At 53.7% G+C, this 17,959-nt stretch overlaps 4 protein-coding genes across 4 annotated transcripts; all 4 read left to right on the forward strand.

Moving 5' to 3' along the window:
* Positions 1-289: 289 nt before the first annotated feature.
* Positions 290-3,644, forward strand: KVR01_007568 (uncharacterized protein). Its single transcript, XM_044787197.1, has 4 exons — positions 290-657; positions 719-2,692; positions 2,752-2,915; positions 3,358-3,644. The coding sequence occupies exons 1-2, from the start codon at positions 348-350 to the stop codon at positions 1,708-1,710; spliced, it is 1,302 nt and encodes a 433-aa protein (XP_044643821.1). The 5' UTR covers positions 290-347; the 3' UTR covers positions 1,711-2,692; positions 2,752-2,915; positions 3,358-3,644.
* A 454-nt stretch (positions 3,645-4,098) lies between these two features.
* On the forward strand, positions 4,099-6,603 carry KVR01_007424 (uncharacterized protein). Its single transcript, XM_044790667.1, has one exon. The coding sequence runs from the start codon at positions 4,740-4,742 to the stop codon at positions 6,405-6,407; it is 1,668 nt and encodes a 555-aa protein (XP_044643677.1). The 5' UTR covers positions 4,099-4,739; the 3' UTR covers positions 6,408-6,603.
* Positions 6,604-10,545: 3,942 nt separating this feature from the next.
* Positions 10,546-11,148, forward strand: KVR01_007417 (uncharacterized protein; the record flags this gene model as incomplete). Its single annotated transcript, XM_044788140.1, has 2 exons — positions 10,546-11,042; positions 11,127-11,148. 2 exons carry the CDS (start codon positions 10,546-10,548, stop codon positions 11,146-11,148), a joined length of 519 nt encoding a protein of 172 aa, XP_044643670.1.
* A 3,267-nt stretch (positions 11,149-14,415) lies between these two features.
* Positions 14,416-16,704, forward strand: KVR01_007260 (uncharacterized protein). The gene is made up of 5 exons (XM_044784177.1): positions 14,416-14,792; positions 14,958-15,205; positions 15,292-15,875; positions 15,952-16,073; positions 16,174-16,704. The coding sequence occupies exons 2-5, from the start codon at positions 15,013-15,015 to the stop codon at positions 16,346-16,348; spliced, it is 1,074 nt and encodes a 357-aa protein (XP_044643513.1). The 5' UTR covers positions 14,416-14,792; positions 14,958-15,012; the 3' UTR covers positions 16,349-16,704.
* Positions 16,705-17,959: the final 1,255 nt, after the last annotated feature.

Below are 17,959 nucleotides of genomic sequence, written 5' to 3' on the forward strand. Positions count from 1 at the left end.
GCGTGTCTAAGTGTCTCTTGAAGATAAACAATTTGAATAAATATAAAATATTGTCATTTCTTACCACTCAAAGATGTACCCTCTATTTTGTGACGAGATGTGTTGACTGGATGTTGGTGCTCGAGACCCAGCAACCGGTGACTGAGCCTGTGTCTCAGGCGCATACAGTACACTTGGTCGACGTTCAAAGATGCAAGGTGCCAGGGGGGTCGATGGTCTGTGCGCCACACCCAACATCGCCTCGTCGACTCCAACTGCGTCGTCTTGTGCCTCACCCAAAACATTGTCCCTGGGAGGGAGCATCAGCCTGTGCCTTCGAAAGCAAAGAGATATCTCCAGTCACCACCATGGGTCATAATTTGGCCCGCAGGCTCTGTGCCTATAGGAACATGCCGCGGCTTTGCTTACCGCCGTCCGGGCCCAGGCCTGCCTTCAGGCTCAACCCATTCCTGTTCCTGGTCCGCGAGCAGCACGGCTCGGCTCACCCTCCGCTTGCTCAGCACCCGCAACTTTTCGCCGGACTTGGTGACAAGATCTTCGAGACATCGAGAGAGGACCTGGAACCTTCGACTACCCGTGTCTCCCAGGACTCGGGATTCAAGGTCGTCAGCACCTTCAATGCCATACCAGGAACAGCATCTCCGGTTGCCGTGCCAGGTCCGTCACTTACTGCAGCCGCGAGAGGCCACCAAGACTGATCAGAATACATCACCCATAGGATCCCCCCCGTCCTGGAAGGCCCCCAAACTCCCATGGCGCCTCCCAGAAACGGCCCGTGAAGCATCTCTGTCTGAAGTCCCGCTTTCAGACCAAAAAAGCATGCTTGATCTCTCTTTAAAAATTAAGCATTCTGATTTTGAGTACGATGGAGTCGATGTTGTCACCCGCGCTTCACTTCTTGTGAAGCTTCTCATGTTCTGCCGGAGAAAAAACGGCCTGGGACTTCGTCGATTTTCCCTACGCATGACCCAAGACACCCTCCTTATCGCCGACGACCCATCTGTCATGTCCACCCGGGTTGGTCCAACGGGGGCTTTACGCTCCGTCGTCACTAAGCATTGTGCCGAACCAGCACCGGGCCTCGAACATAGCACCCACTACCGCAGCGTCCAGTATCAACTCGGCCAGGTTAACTGCGTCGTCCAGTCTGAGGTTGGTGTTCTGCGCAGTGCCCCGCCTAGCGAGCTTCCACGTCGTCGCCGTCACCAGACACAGTCATCTCAGCAGTTAGCCGTGAATCCGGTCTCCGGAGAACCTGCCTTGATACAGATATACCACAAGATGGAGCACCAGCGCACAGAATTCAGGGGGCCTCTAAAGCCACTTCACTGGTTCAGTCGAATTCCAGTCGCCTTGATACCTCGGTTTGCCGGCAATGGGGAAACCATCACTGAATTTTCCAAATACAACGTTACAGAAGCAGCGGGGCGATGGGAGAAAGAAGAAATGACCCAGGTTTGGCTGCGGAAGCTAGCCACGTTACTGTCCGAGCTGAAGAAAGCCGTTAAGGCCGCCGCCCCCGACGGGCAAGAGTGCATTGGCATCTTAGACCGACAAGAAGCTGTGCCCACAATACAGCTGTATCTTGCTGAGGGCGAGTCCAAGAGGGCTCCCGAGGACATTGGTAGCAAACCCGAGCTCGGGGAGACAAGTCGCGGGCAGGAGGAGGCTCTGGGCGGAGGCGGCCCGGGTCCAACCACCCCAGCATAAGCATCACCAGACAGGACAGGAGAAGAATCATCATGAGAGGGGGCGCGGCGAGAGGACAGGTGTGCAAGGGAGCAGAGCTGGCAAGATGATGAATGCCGGCCGAGGCACCGACCATGACCGCAATTCGGGGTCTCTTGTCACTATTTTTGCAAGCCCCGATTTACAGTCACGCACAGTATACCCAGCCACAGGCGGCACCACACAGACTGACGGGGAGCATCACCTCGCCGAATAAAGCCCCCACCGGGCAATTCCTGGTAAATCCGATGACACGTACGGTGTCGCACTGGCTGCTCTTTTTCTATTTTCCGGCCTGGAAGTCTTGTTGGTGTTGCTTGCAAGCCAGCCACTCTAGTTGATGCGCGTGGATTGGGGCAAAAGCTGTCGGCGGCGACATCAGGGACGTAAAGGCCCGGGGCGCTCACGGACCAAGCTTGGCTGTGGTGTTGTTCGTGGGCGATGGCCTGCGATGGATGCTAACGCCATGTGCGATATCACCAGATCCTGGATCGGATGAGATGAGCCCTCTCGCCTTCCGGCGGACTCCTTGAGGGTGTCATCAACTGCCAATCCGCGTTCACCGCTGAGGGAAGAGAGGATGGATGGGTTGCTGTAAGTGTCAGGCTTTTTGTGGTGGCAGGCCGACGGATCTGGTCTTTTTTTTTTTGACCACGAGCGTGAGAGCGATGCAAGCAATGGGTGGGTTACGGCCAGGCTAAGAAAAAGCTTCTTTCACCTTACCTCCGGCAGTGGTGATGCTCCCACGGGCCGCGGGAGGGTGGCGCCGAGGCCTGTGGGCTGGCTACGACGGTGCGGTTAGGAGGGCCGGGCACTGATGACACCCTTGACACCCTTGACACCCAGAAGGGAGCATCGAGTGCCAATGTGGCAATAAGGGCACAAGGGCCACGCCTTGGCCATGTTGTCCTGTTACAGAACGGTCGTAAAATGCACTTTGGAGGACACACGTGGAACCCAGCAGGTAAGGGGTTTGTTTGCCATGAGGCCAAGAGCCAGCTTGTCGCTCATTATTATTATTAGCTCGCCCCCCTGGTAAGTTTAAGAGTCGCGGGCTCGGCCGATCTGCCCCTGCCAGTCAGTGGTGGTTGCTCGTGTCTGTGCTGGCCCCGAACGCCTGCTAGACCCGGACTTCAACTTGAAAGACTCGGATAATAAGCAGCAGACGCGAGAGCGAGCACGGCCTGGTAGGTTCGAAGCAGTTCTCAAGTAAACCTTCTTGAAAGAACATGTACGGCAAGTGTCGTGGACATACAATTTGCGGATCCCTACGTCCTGACTCGCTGGCTGTTTCTTGTCTGAATTCGATCCTGTTTCAGGAGCTAGGCAGAATGGGATATGCCTGTTTTGCATCTGATTGATCTTTTTGGCTTCCGTCTCTTGTTTCCCAGCAGGGGCGTGGTGTCCAGTTGTACTGCCAGTGTGCCTGGGTACATACTCTGGCAGCAAACCGCCTGTGCTGTGTAAAGACAAAGGAGCTGAGGAGATGGGACTGATATGGGACGTCTCGTTGATTATTGCGGACACGGGCGAGCGTCCCGGACTTCCCTGCTTTTTTTTTCGGAGAAAGGGTGACCTTGTCAATCAGGGTCAGTGGCAGTCAGTTTTCTAACAAATGATTCTTGACAGGAGCGCGAATGCAGCCAGGGTCCAGATTTAAATTAGATTTTAGGTGGTATTACCTGGGTGGGCTGGTCGAGCGAACTGGTACGAAGCACAGTCAGGCACCGCACAGGAGCTAGCGGGATCGGTAGCGGCGTTCTAAACACTGACGGGGCTAATATAGCGTGTCGTGTCGATGGGCGTTGGAGGGGATAGTGGCCTGGCTATGTATCCTTCCATGGCGTCTTGCAGCCCCCTTTTTTCCCACAACACAACCTGTAGGTGTTTGTTTATCATCGTGTTCCTCTTTCCAAGTCAGTCTCAAGAGGGGAATGGGCCCAAACACAGTTAGATTCCCCGCCTTGAATCGTACGTGATGATAGTGCGCTGAGTAACGAAACGCTTTTCCCACCGGGGCACCCCACGTGGTCCAAGCTGCTGCCTTGGAGGGGTTATGGTGCTTATGCCAAGGATTACGAGCCTTTTTTTTTCGCCCTATCGAGAGGAGGAATCAAGCCAGACTGGCCCAGAAAGGGAGGCCACATGGGCTCATACCACAGTACTCCGTACACGTATATGCGTCTTGCCGTATTTTTGTGCGAGCACGCCAGCCACAGTCGGCGGGCATTAACAGCAACAGCCACCAGTGCGCTGTTTTGATTAAGCTGATGAATTAAAATTATACCTGGAGCACTCCGAGGGCTTGGGACCCGCCTCAACCGAAACCTAATACAGTGGGTAGCCACCACCAGAGCGTCCGTCATCTTTGTCCTCCCCTGCCCCCCCGGGCTGATCTGGAATCCTGGGGCTTTGATTCCAAAGGGCAGAGGGTGTCGTGTGCACAGCTGAGAGTTTTAAGAGACATGGCGGCGACTTTATTTTCTTTCCCTCTTTTGTCTTACCTTGTCAGAGATACACACACATACTTAGCCTATCATCCTACGAGCCTCGCCCCGGGTTAAAATTCCCCTTTGTTTGTGCGGGTCCCCGAGGTCGATCCCTTCTTCAGCTGAGCGGGTTGGTACAATTTGTGTTACTTTTCAATCCCTCCCTATTTTATTTCCCCACACCTCAACTTGTCCAGACTCGGTAGGGACCGAGCCATCCTGTTCAAAGTTTGTCTGAGGTCTCTCTATCTCCGCCTGGGTGTTCCTCTCTCGAGATGTAACCTTGGGAACCCAACCAGCTGCCGACTTCCCCTTTTGTCGTCTGACCTGCTGTTGCTGTCGCCGCATCGAGCCAAATCCAACTAGGGTGATCCCTCGCCTGCACGCTTAATTCTTTATCTGCGCCCCAGGCCCGCCTCATCCCTTCCCTGGGGCCCCTCTTGCCTTTCCCTACCTTTCTTGGTCGATCTCAACAACTTCAAGTCCCTCCCTTTCTACCAGAGAAAGGGCGGCGCGCCAGCCATGGCCGTCTTGAGCCACCACCACTCTTGGATGCCACAGAGGAGGCTAGGCGTCTGGATCGTGGCCCTCATCCTCATCGCCACGGCGTACTATGCCGTCTGGACAGACACTTTCTCGGTGGACCGGTTCCGGGCACAGGGCTTGTCCTCAGCCTCGTCGGCCCCGTCGTGCGATTGTCCCGTATCACAACAGGAGAACAGCACAGGGACAAGTACGACTGTCACCCACATCTCATACGTTACCGTCACCCGCGATGCACAAAAGACGGCCGCCCCCACGGACCCGGCCTCGGCCTCCACCAGCCCATCCAGGCCCCACCGCGACCCGGAGTACTTCACCAACCTGCCCAAGGAGTACGAGCTGGCCACCGAGGACGACGACCTGTGCACCCTCTTCTACACGGACGAGTACGTCTACGGCATCGCCAACAGCTCCACCCGCCTGTGCGCCGAGGGCTCCTACGTCCACGGCTTCGAGGTGCCCACCAACCCGCACCACCACAAGCTGGCCGGCGCCACCCCCGTCTACCTGATGCAAGGAGTGACTTGGGACCCCACGAGCCGGACCTTTCACGCGCAGTGCGGCGACGACCCCAAGACCGAGAAGGCGACCGTCTACGGGCAGGGGCTGCCCGGGCTGACGTACGACGGCGGTGCGGCGCTGGTGGCAGAGACGAGGTCGACGGCGAGGTCGACGGGCTGTGACAGACACAGCAAGGACCGCCAGCTGGTCATCTACCCGGCCCTCAAGGAGAAGTACGACAACGTCTGGCACAAGCTCATGGAGCTCTGGCAGAACAAGCTGAGCTACGACGCCGCCCGCATCGCCCTCGACCCGGCCACGGGGCAGCCCTTCCTCACCGCGGAGCAGGTCGCCGGCGCAAGGGTCGTCTTCCCGGACGACCACGAGGGGCCCTGGGACGACGCCTGGGAGATGCTGACGGGCAAGCCGCCGGCCCGCTACTCGGAGCTCGACCCGGACCTGTGCTACGACGTGGTGGTCGGCACGGTGGGCTGGGGCGGGCCCTTCTGGTCGGCGCTCCTCAAGACGACGTACGAGACGTGCCGCCGCGAGACGCTCCTGACCCACTTCACGCGCTGGGTGCTGGGCTGGTACGGCATCCCGGAGCGGCCGTCGTCGGACGTCCGGCCGAAGCCGACCATCACGGTGGTGCAGCGCGGGTCGACGCGCAAGTTCCGCGACTTCGACAGCCTCATGGAGAAGATGCACGCGCAGCACCCCGGGTATGCCATCAACGTCGTCGACCTGGCTCTCATGGGCAAGCGCGAGCAGATCGCGCTGCTGCAGTCGACCGACGTGCTCGTCGGCCACCACGGCGCCGGCATGAGCTACGTCATGTTCATGCGGCCCGACTCGGCCGTCGTCGAGATCCTGCCGCCCTTCTTCCTGTCGCGGGGGTTCCGCTGGGTCGCGCGCATGCGCGGGCTCGTGCACTTCATCGGCAAGGCCATGTGGAAGGAGGAGTACATGCAGGCCGTCGAGGGCATCCCCGTGCCTGAGGGCTGGAAGCCCTCCGTGCAGGGCGACGGGGACGCTGCCGACTGGCAGACTGAGGAGTGGATCTGGATCACGCACGAGGAGGTGCTGGGCCTCGTCGATGCGGCTGTTAAGAGCCAGCTGCATTCCCTGGGGGATAAGATGCCGTAGGGGTGATGGGAGTTGGCCTTTTTTCTCTTGTATAGACAGACCATGTTAAATTTCTGCTGTATATACCCAGACTTATTTGATACCACTTTTCAAAGATCGACTCTGCGGGCGCGTGGGCGGGCAAGCTCGCATATACTTTGAGTTAAATGCTGCCGATCCTTCCTGTTATTGAATGCAATGTACGTGCTAATCTGAACGTTTGATTAAGCTGCCCGGTGCCCCATGTATTAACTCTGCGATCATGCACGACATTCTGGATGCTACCTCAACTATACCAGGGTTATGTTATAGCCCGGGGATGGATGAGCCCCCCTGGGCCTGGCCATGATGAAATGAGATAGATCATCAGGGACAACTGACCTACCTAGGTACTAAGTAGGAAGGCGGTCAGGTGCGACCTGTAGTCCTCCTATCCACGACTTGAACCGCATGGGCTGATGCAAGTGATCTCTTGCTGAATCCGTGTGTCTTCTCCTGGAGCAGTAACGAACTTGTTGTCTTGGTCACCGACCAGCCGCGCTTGTGTCCAAATGCACCAGCAACAGTGAGTCTGCGGAATGAACTCATCACGATCGACTCTTGGCTTTCATCCTGTCGGGCAAGTGACACAGCATGAGACCAACAACAAAGGTCTGTGAGTGGGTGTGGTGTACAACATCACCGATGTTGGCCAACACAGCACTGGCGGTCCTCTCGTTCTCAACCAAAGACGGTGGGACAACTGGAAGTCCTTTATTCGGTCCTCATCAATCCACCTAGCTCAGTCATAACATGGCATCGACTCTGGCCTCTCCGGAAAGTATAAATAGCGGATGAATTAGAGGTCATGGACCTGATTAACTCTTATCTTCATCCTCACACACTTCAACGTTTCAAGAGACAAACCAGCTCACTCTATAAGACCACAAAGGGATTCAGAGGCGCCAAATCGGAAACTTCAGCCGATAAATTTTCCATCTACGGGACTACTTAGATCCTCCCAAAGCACCGACCACCTGACCAAATGACTTTTCCGCTTGTCAATCGGCAGGAGCCAGAGCAGCGTTGCAAGGAATGCCAAGAGACTCTCAAGGCTTGCCGTTGCGGGCAGCCTCGTGAGGACATCGTAGATCCCGAAGGCGCAGGGGGCGCAGAGGTCACAGGGGGCACAGGGAGCGCAGGGGGCGGAAGGGCGCCGCCGAGCACGCCGGTTAGTCGTGACTGAGCTCCAAAGGTCCTCCAGAAGCCTAGAGAGCCGGCACACTCATGTTGGTTTCTCCTTTTGGGGCAGGGCAGGTTGGCCTTTTCCCATTGAGCGTTGGGAGTTAGATGGCCGGTGAGGAAGTGAACGACGGGCGTTGCTCGTTATTGTTTTGGGGTTGATCAAGTTGCGCAGCTGGTTCTGGTCATGGCAACTCGTAGTTGACGCTTAGAGCGATTATATCACAATTTTGGCCAACAATTCTCCGCCTCGGCGCCACACAGCCGCTGTGAATGCCGAGTGAGTGAGACTGAGTAGCACCTGATCAAATGTAAGGCACGTTGTGAAGACGGTGTGATGGGTGTGAATACCGACGCATCAAGATCATAGACGTTGTAGCGGGCCTACCTGAGAAGCGAATAAGCCAGGCTTAGTGATGCATACCCGTACCTAGGCAGTCTGTCAAAGCCTCGTGATAGATTGTATTCGACCCTCTGGTGTTTGTCACCCAACCACTACTCATTCCAGTGAGCTCCCACTAAGTCTGGGAAAGGCCCTTGTCACGACGCTCTCATTATTTCCAAGGTCTCATCCCGTCGGAAACCCAAGGTTAAGTAACAGGGCACACGGCCAACAACAAAGATCCACCAGTGGGCGTGGCTCATACCTAGGTAGCATGCGCATATGTTGGCTGTTACAGCACTGGCGGTCCTACTCACCCAAAGACACGAGTCCTTTATTCACTCCTCACGTGTCCCACGTCAGTCAGAAAGGAGCGGCTTTGATCATTTCGTAAATTATAAATAGCTGTCAAGTCAACAGCCATGTATCCAACTATCATTTCGGACATCGCACAGTATCACAAGAGAAGTCCTTCCGCTCTGCAGTCAAAAGCCTCGATAAGCAAGGGACTTCGACCCCCCTCCCCTGACAATTCGATACCAAGATCATACAACCAAGTCCCAAGAGAGCCCAGGACTGTGAAGCAACAACATCTCTCGATTATTAAGTCCTCCAGCTACCGCAATACTTGGAAGCCCACCAGACCAACAACCAAGCACCGAGCCCAATGTCCGACTCGCCTCGTCAGACAAACGGCGAGACCCGTTGCCAGTGCGGGAAGCATTTGCCGTGCAAGATCCATGATCCTGAGAAGTCCGTGCCGAATCCCAGCCCCGGACCTCGCGGAGGGGGCAGGGGTGGCAACCCACCGCCGGCGCCGGCGCCGGCTCCTCGCCGCTGAGCTCCCACGGGTCCCCCAGCAGCTTAGCGAGCCGAAAAACTTATGTGACTTTTGTCATTTCGGTGTGGGACAGGGTCCCCCTCCCTATTTCTTTTTGGTCTATTGAGAGTTGAGGGCTAGACGGTGAATGTGGTTGGGAACGACGCGCATCATCGACTCTGATTACGCCCGGCAGTAGGGGTTGGTCAAGTTGTGCAGCTGGCGCTGGGCGTCATGGCAACCTTTGGTTGGAGATTAGAGCGATAATATCACACTTTTGACCATTATGTGGCTTTCTCAGTGCCAGCCGTTGTGGATGCTGGTTCAGTGAGACTGATTAGTATTGCGCGTAAAGTAAAAGCTATTGTGCCCGGGGCCAACTTTACGCACAAGTACGGCAGAGTACATGTCTTGAAGTCACGCTTGGTTCCAAAGCGGAAACCCTTCTTTATATCCTCAAGGCACACATTTATTTTACCAGCAGCAGCCTTTATCTTCTCCAGGATCACCACTAACCTAGCCGACGACAGAGAGGAACACTGGACTCTCGCCGCCGATGCCGACCCAGCCATACAGTCGTTTCCACCTGACCGGAACCCGCGAGACGGACACGTACACGTCGAAATATCCCCAGAATTTCGGAAGCGTCTGCAAGATGGATATCGTGAGGATCCACGATGGTCGAGAGTTCTCGACATGATCAATCGAAACAACGCCCTAGCCGAAAACACGGCCGTCTTGGCATCCGTGAGGGCCATCTTGTTGAGGCCTCGAATGTCAACGACCATTCGCCCTTTCCGGGCGCCATCCGGCATCGTCCGCCAGACGACGAAAACAGGGAAAAAAAAGGGAACGGATTGCTTCGTTCTCTCAATCTTTCTGGCGCTCTATAGTTTTGCGAGGGTGTCATTTACGACTTCCGAATCCTTCGATGTCATGGGGTAGACACGGCATTTTTTCGGAATCAAGTCTTGCCAGTTATCCCGCAGACGAACCCTGAGCCATTCTTCTAGTTCCCAGGTGAAGCCCACTGAACAGCACCGCAAATTTGGAGCTCTTCCATAAACGGGCCTGCTTTGACCTCGTCTTGACTATAGTAAGCAATAGGAAGACAATGAATTGTGATGAGCAGCAACTTACCTGGGAGACCAAGCCAACTCCAATTTGGATGCATGCGAGTCTGTATTTCCTTGAGTTTCCTGTGTACAGGGGCTATATTGATATTAAATCCACTGCCCTGACGCAAACGTGTAGTAACCGACGTTGTCATCCTGTCCATGAAGTCCTGGACCATGTTTAAAGTGGGCACGTCAAGGTACATGGAAAATCCGTGGCAATCGAGGTCTGTGCGGATGAATTCCAAAACTCGCCCACGAGACTCGATGAATTCAACCAGTACCTCGAAGTCTTGCAACTAGACTCAGAAGGAGAATGGCCTTCAGACGAAGAGGTGGACGAGGAGGAGGACTATGGCAGTAGCGACCATGCACATGGAGGCGACGAATCTCCCATGCAACGCCCAGTAATAGACCTGAGTCTGGATGGCTGTTATGAGTGGGCGGTTAAGCCCTTCTTGCCGTTGTTGGAGGGGATCGCCCCACGGCCAAGTGGTGATGCAGCCATCACCGTGACCCTGCAACACTTTTTCAGCGGCGATGCCTTCGATGCCAGCCTAAAGGCCGTCGATGACACCTTAATACCAGGCACCATCCATGCGAGGAACGAAATGGAAAATTATGTGGAAGACAACATGCCCCATCTTTGAAGCAGGAGAAGTCGAAGTCCTCTCGGACGATCCGACCTACATTCTCATTGACGAGCCTACCAGAGTCCGGATCAGGGGCAGAGAACTTTTCTTCAAGACATTTATGGATCGAGACGATAGCATTTGGGCCCCCGAGGTCCTGACTCTCGAGAAGATAGCCAAGGCCAAGTTCAACCCGGAGGAGGTGCGCACCTCGCACCTCTACGGCATCGTCCAAGACGCCAAATCGCAAGTTATCGGCCTCTTGTTGCATAACATCCAAGTTGCCGACACACTGCGCTACAAGGTCATTGACCCGGGGTCTTCCAACAGCGATCTCAAGGATAAGTGGAAGAGACAAGTGAGCGGCACAGTGGAGGCGCTCCACAAGGCTGGCATCGTTTGGGGCGACGTGAAGGCGGACAATGTTTTGGTGGATATGGCGGGGGACGCGTGGGTCACTGATTTTGGAGGAGGTCACACAAGGGGGTGGGTTGATCGTGATAAAGCAGGCACCGTCGAAGGAGATTTGCAAGGGCTTCGAGCAATCATGGGATTTATTGACACGGGCAGGGAGCCTGAAATAGTGGACTGAGCGCATGGCTATGGTGGACACTTGCGTTTCGACATCACCCGGAAACCGCAACAACTCCGACTCCATCCTCTTGCTCGACCTAACGATTGACCGGTTTCGATGCTATTCCGGATACGTCCGGGGAAATATATGTCGCCTTCATATGGTGGTAAACGCTCGAGACCGACGTGTGATAGGTATGGAAGTGAAGGGAAAGGAAAGAAAGCAGATGATTATGTGCTGGACGGCACAGACCTTCCTGGGCTTCTTCTATTGAAACTTGATATTGGTCTGCAGAAAATTCCCTCAACTACGCTCCAGCGAGCCCCGCGGACAGCAGATAGATCCTTTCTCCGAGACGATTTCAGAGCGGTAGGGTCCACATGTTCGAAGGCATTGCCAATATAAACAGAGATGAACGAGATATAGGGTGTGGACATGTGCGCCAAAGGGATTGGGCAGGACACGTTTGGGCCATTTCCTTTTGGTTCTCCGCGTGATTCATCGATCGAGGAATGAGACCAATTTCTTCAGACTGGGGCCGTGAAGCTTTGATAGCCATGACCAAGTCGGTGGACCTAAAACAGCCTCTTGCGCCAGGGCCATAACGATTAATTTAGTGACCTTAATATGGCAGAGAGTGAAGCAGGCCTTGACCGCAGTCGACAGCCTCAGCAGCATGCATCAAGACCCACTAAAATTACACTATCCTGAAGATCATGCTTACAAGTGACCGAGACCCACTGAATTAGCGGAATCGCACGTGTATGATCAGAGATCTGGCAGTGACCGGCACTTGATGTTTCGAAAACGTCACTTTCCAGGGCTACAGTATAACCTCGCGGGGCCGTTAGTGGAGCCAAAGGAATCGGCCACCGTCCGCGGCCTGGCGCGAGGCGGAGACGCAGCGGGATTGCATAAAAGCCATAACTTTTAGTTAAAACCCGCAGGTAAAAACCCCCATTCGATGTGCCGAAGGATTCAGAACAGCCTTACTGAGCCCTTCCTTAGAAACCGACGATCCTGCCCGTCAGCTCCGAGTCCGAGCGCTACGCTCCTGCGCCTCGTCCGTCCATCATGATCAGCCAAAAGGGACCCACAGCTGAAGTCATCGGTGCCGAGCATTGACCTGTTCCGTCCAGCTTACCCTCGAGATGAGAACAAAGAAATAAAAAAGCTCATTAGGACATATATCACGGGCGAGGCGGAATCATGCTTGTTCAGGCAGCGAGATGGGAAGAGTAGTTACATCGTGGCTGTGGGTGAGGCAATTTCGCTGCCGAATGTCCGTAATAAGCCTCTAGAGGGAGGCTTGTGCAATCCAAAGCGGTAAAATCTAGTGAAGATGTCATCAAGTCTCCACGGCATGTATTCACGTGTCGTTGTCTGCCGCTCGGACTGGGTGAGCCGGTGAGCGATATAATGCTCGGCGTGTTGTTCTTTGAAGCTTGATACCTTTTGTGGGCATGATGAACGACTAGTAGATGGGCATCATGGCTGTGTGAGTGTAACCAAGAGACGGATTGCGGTTGCCTGGGTTCGGGTGGACCAGGGTGGATGGAAGGATTCTAGAAAAGTTCCACATGCGGCGTTAATGCGTCATGGCAGTGCAGGCCCGGTCGCGTGGCAGAGATCAGCCGGGCGATGGCTGGTTGCGAGCCAGGGACCTTAGTTCCGAGGTCGATTGGGGCGATGAGAGGTCTCTGCGAGAACTCTTGTTAATAGAGGAAGAGAGTGCTGAGTGGCAGGCAGCTTTTGACAGATCTTGGCACGTCGGGCTGGCAAGAGTTGGGGAATGGGGACAGTGAGGCAGTGCAGGGGTCACGCTGGCGATGGCGGAAGTGATCTGCTTGCTAACAAGTCGGGCGTGATTGTCATGGCGGAACGAATTGAACCGCTCCCGAGAAATTCTTTTGTGTCTCAATTGGTGAATAAGGTTTGGCCAGGTCCCAAGAACCAGTCTGACCAAACCAGAGCCCCAGACTGCCTGCCCCGTTCTTGTTGCAGGAGGCTAGCCCGGCTTGGAGTCTTCTTTCGAGAGGGCCACAGGTGACAGGAAAAATTGATGATGCAAAGCCTTTCTTTTGGCTGGGCAGCAGGTCCTCAGGTCCTTTGGGCAAGATCAAGGTCTGATAGTTAGTCGCACGGGTGATGTCTCGAATCGAGGCTTTAGATGTTGCTCAGAACCTTGTCGTCGTCCTACGCCTCTCTGTAATAACTGCTGTCTCCACATCCGACCCGACGGAGACTTCTGTGGAGTTGGATTGGTGGCGGGGGGCTGTGGGTGTCTGAGGGGACCTGGAAGATCCGGGGCTGGCCCTTGCAGCAGACTGCCTGACTGTCTGGACGGTATGTCGTTAAAAAGCCAAGTATTGACAGTCTTGGGTTTCATCATCGGTTATTCATCGCTTAGTGCAGCCGGGCCCGGATCAGTAGAATGGGCTGTCCGTAGATATGATGCCAGGATGCCACGGAACTCGGCACGCGGCGATTCGAGAGGCGTCGGGCGCACAAAGAGCTCTGGTGGGCAGTGGTGGCACACTACCGCAGATTGGAGGTCCCGATTGGGGAGCTGTCAAGGGCCGAGGGGCGCGGCGCAAAAGTCGTTGACCGCACGACGCGACACGCAGAACAGAAAGAGCGGGGGAAAGAGGCTGAGCTGTATTTGCCGCACAGTAGTGTCGATTGATTGCCCCAGAGATATCTCGCAGGTGGTTGCCCCTAGGATGCGTCTGGTGACACTTTGTTGGACTGGTAAACTGGTGAGCTGGTCAGGCTGGGAGGCTGAAACCGAGACGGTGATGGGGCCTGTGAGTGTTGGTGGATTAATACTGCCAGACTGGGTGGATTGGATAGCGTTGAGCATATCCAGAGATGAGAAGCAGCCAGTCGTCCACAACTTCAATGTGACGGCGGGGACGATGTGTTTCGGATACGCACTCTGAGTGTTTGAAGGAGTCCCGCCCGCAGCGCCGTCGAGGGTGGACCGACGCGGGCAGCCTGGCAGCCTGGTGAGCTGGTGAGGTCACCCCAAGTCACCCCAACCCTGGCCCCTGCCTCGTGTCCCGAGCATGGGCCACCAAAGCAGCAAAGCTGCGGCTGGGCCCCGCAATGGCCCTCTGATAGACGCTCCACAGCCCGCCCTTGGCGGTTCCTAACACTGGGGAATGACCCCACATACTGCACCCAAGCTCAAAGTACCTGGGTACCGCTCCCGCTGCAGCAACCATCACCCTCACCACAGCCAATACGGCAACGGCGTGGCGACAGGGTTGAGCTTCGCGCAGAGCTTAGGTCCCCTTGGGAAGTTGGGAGTCGGGGTCACTTGCTCATCCATCCTGTCTGCCTCGCCGCACTCATTCATTCCATCGATCCGTCTCGCCGGCTTACACTTACCTCACTTTCCGACTACCGTAAGCACATACGGAAGGAACAACGGCCCACACTACAGATCGCCCGAGTGTGCCACCTTCCTCTTCCTGGACCAGTTTGAATACATCCAAGATAAATATTCCGTCACATCCTCTTTTTGGGCCTGCCTGCGAAAAGCACCCCTCCCTCACCATCGACCGTCCGTCATAATAAAAGATCGATCACCCCATCTCTTGCCGTCCAATTATCCACACCCACACCCAGGAGAGTCTATTACCCACATACTTGACCACGTAAGTCCTTCCCATTGTTGGACAGAGACAGACAACAAAAGCGCACCGAGCTGTGTCACCGTCACGCATCGCTGCTCACCCAAGCTCCCCTCCCAAGACACACCGCCGACCCGTTACTCGGACAACGCCATACATACATCGAATACTAACAAAACCCCCAACCAGACAACACATTAAGAATACTCTTACGGACCCTCGAGCATCACATCACGCAGACACCATGAACGCCCCCTCTACCCCAGGCTCGTCCAAGGCCGCCGATACCAACGGCACCAACGGCGTTGGCGGCCAGGGCGGCTTCCGCCCTCAAGGCCCAATGGTGGTCCAACCCCCGCGCCAGGAGGACCTGCAGAAGAGCTATGCCAGCATCGTCGGGACTGATGCCGATGCCAAAGGCTGGTATGGAAGCATGAGTAAGTTGGCTACTCCCCCCCCTCTCGCCCTGACCCTCTCTTTCCCGCGCGGCCGTTGCTGATGGACTTTCTTTCTCCTCTGCCAGTTAACGCCCTCGGCTCCATCATTGGAACCGCTGGCGCCGTCCCCTGCTGCATCTGCTGCCCCAACCCGTACAAGAACGTCGGCCAGGGTAATGTCGGCCTCGTTACCAAGTTCGGCAAGTTCTACAAGGCCGTCGACCCCGGCCTGGTCAAGATCAACCCCTTGTCCGAGAAACTCATCCAGGTCGACGTCAAGATCCAGATCGTCGAAGTCCCCAAGCAGGTCTGCATGACCAAGGACAACGTCAACCTCCACCTCACCAGCGTCATCTACTACCACATCGTCAGCCCCCACAAGGCCGCCTTCGGCATCACAAACGTCCGCCAGGCCCTGATCGAGCGCACACAGACCACCCTCCGCCACGTCGTTGGCGCCCGCGTCCTGCAGGACGTCATCGAGCGCCGTGAGGAGATCGCCCAGAGCATTGGCGAGATCATCGAGGACGTCGCCGCCGGCTGGGGTGTCCAGGTCGAGAGCATGCTCATCAAGGACATTGTCTTCAGCCAAGAGCTGCAGGAGTCGCTGTCCATGGCCGCCCAGAGCAAGCGTATCGGTGAAAGCAAGATCATTGCCGCCAAGGCCGAGGTTCGTACAGCCAGCTGTTGTTGGACAGTGCCTAACCCTTGTGAACCGTAACTAACCTGTCATTCCTCCAAAACAGGTCGAAAGCGCCAAGCTCATGCGTCAGGCCGCCGATATCCTGTCCTCCGCACCCGCCATGCAGATCCGCTACCTCGAGGCTATGCAAGCCATGGCCAAGTCGGCAAACTCGAAGGTCATCTTGTGAGTACTATTGTCCTCCTACGAACTTCCGCCTTGCATCCTTTTCACATTGGTTGGGGGCAAAACACCCTACCAGTTAACTTTGACTGACAAATATTAGCATGCCTGGAGCCTCAACTGCCGCCAGCACGGCGCTGGCCGCCGCTGCCAACGACCCCAAGAACCTGGCGGGCGAGCAGGGCGAGAGCAGCGGGCAGAACAACTTGCAGGATTTCGGAGGTCAGGACCCTTCTTTTCAACAGGCCATCAACGCTCGCATGATTGAAAACATTTGAGTCATGGCCCCTGCTGACTAACTCCCCTGCCCGGGTCCAAAGCCTGGTCTACTTGAGTCTTGCATAGTCTATAAACTTGTACGATATAATGTTTTGTCAGGAATGAAATGGCGAGGTACTTGGTAATGCCCGCGGGGCAACGTTTGAGGGGGGAACACACGACATCAAGGAGATTGCCATGCTCAGGTACCCCTTGTTGGAGAAACGATAATAACGCTCGGGGATGGAGAACGGCTGTTGGTTTTGACACAGGATACCCCATACCCCCTTTTAGTCTGTTTGTCTTTGGATTTTGCTCTTTGGTCGTTTTTTTTTTGATACCTCTAGGTTTAATGATACCACGACATTCGTTACTTAATCCTAAGAGTCTCTTGACCCGATCCCTCATTTGTCCTGTCTGTTGTGAGGTCTCTCACTTGGAGTGTGGGGGCTTCTGGGCAGATGCATCTTGGGGCATCATCCACATTTTCAGTTGGTCATCTCATACATGAGGACCGACAGCTGGAGTTGGGTGGCTGGCATATGGGTACACAACATTGAAGGTTGAGGGTGGGCCGTGTCACGTCGAGGTTGCCAGATTGCATGATGAGCGAGTATGGCACGTTGGTGGTGAGAGGGGCTTGAGTGTTTCGGTGGTTCCGCTTCTATTCCGTATACGTCCGAGGACATACATGGCGCCTTTATACGGTGGTAAGCTTGGGTGTTTAATGTTAGAACTTGTTGCCCCTTTCTCGCGGGGTATTCCTAGAATTCCAACTATCATCCTACATGTGCTTGCTGACTGCTTAGAGTCTAGTAGACCTAGAGATGTCTCGGCCGACATTGTGGACTTGTGGTTGGTTGTTGGTTGGTATTTACAAACTTGTAATACCTGCGAAGCGGTCCGCGATAGCGCTTTGGCAATTAGCTTTGTCAGGTATATAGTAGTTATTAAAGGTAATCTAAGGCTTGCTTACTACCGTACCGCACACCCTAGAGTTTTTAAAAATAGTATTCTTATTAATACTTTTTAGTAATAGCTATAACTATTAATAGTTCTTCCTTTTTTAATACTCTCTTTAAGTAAGAAGGAGGTCTTTAAAATAAAAATTAAGTTTTAAGAAGTTTAGTCTTTAAAATTTCTTAATATTACTCTTTTACTTTAATATAAAGATTAACTAAAAAAGAATTCTTTTTTTTATTTATTTTATAATATTTCCTTCTAAAAAAGCTTTTAATTAACTTTTTATTTATTTATTTATTTATTTAACTTTAATTAAGTTTTTTTTCTTTATATTTTAAAGTTTTAAATAAAAGTTTTAAAAGAAAAAAGAAAGTTTTAAGAAATCTTTTAATTTTAAAAAAAATTTAATTTTTTAAAAGTATTAATATATTTTATAATTATTATTAAAGAGTATTAATAAAGAAATAATTTTAAAATATTAAATATTATTTAAAGTATTATTTTAAAATAAAAAAGATAGTTTAAAAATTATATTTAAAAATCTTTTAAAGAGTATTATACTAAGTATATTTAAAGATTTATAAAGTAATTATATATATTATAATTTATAACTAAGAGAGGAATATTATAATAATAAGGTGAGTATCTTAATATATACTAGCTAACTA

The sequence above is a fragment of the Diaporthe batatas genome, assembly GCF_019321695.1.
Source record: "Diaporthe batatas strain CRI 302-4 chromosome Unknown Contig00008, whole genome shotgun sequence".
Classification (NCBI taxonomy): domain Eukaryota; kingdom Fungi; phylum Ascomycota; class Sordariomycetes; order Diaporthales; family Diaporthaceae; genus Diaporthe; species Diaporthe batatas.

Excerpts from the sequence above, each read along its gene's own strand:
- KVR01_007568 (XM_044787197.1), top strand. The coding sequence starts at position 348 with ATGGGTCATAATTTGGCCCGCAGGCTCTGTGCCTATAGGAACATGCCG. Across the intron at positions 658-718 it reads ATCTCCGGTTGCCGTGCCAG|GATCCCCCCCGTCCTGGAAG; the intron begins GTCCGTCACTTA and ends CATCACCCATAG.
- KVR01_007424 (XM_044790667.1), top strand. The coding sequence starts at position 4,740 with ATGGCCGTCTTGAGCCACCACCACTCTTGGATGCCACAGAGGAGGCTA.
- KVR01_007260 (XM_044784177.1), top strand. The coding sequence starts at position 15,013 with ATGAACGCCCCCTCTACCCCAGGCTCGTCCAAGGCCGCCGATACCAAC. Across the intron at positions 15,206-15,291 it reads AGGCTGGTATGGAAGCATGA|TTAACGCCCTCGGCTCCATC; the intron begins GTAAGTTGGCTA and ends CTCCTCTGCCAG. Across the intron at positions 16,074-16,173 it reads GCAAACTCGAAGGTCATCTT|CATGCCTGGAGCCTCAACTG; the intron begins GTGAGTACTATT and ends GACAAATATTAG.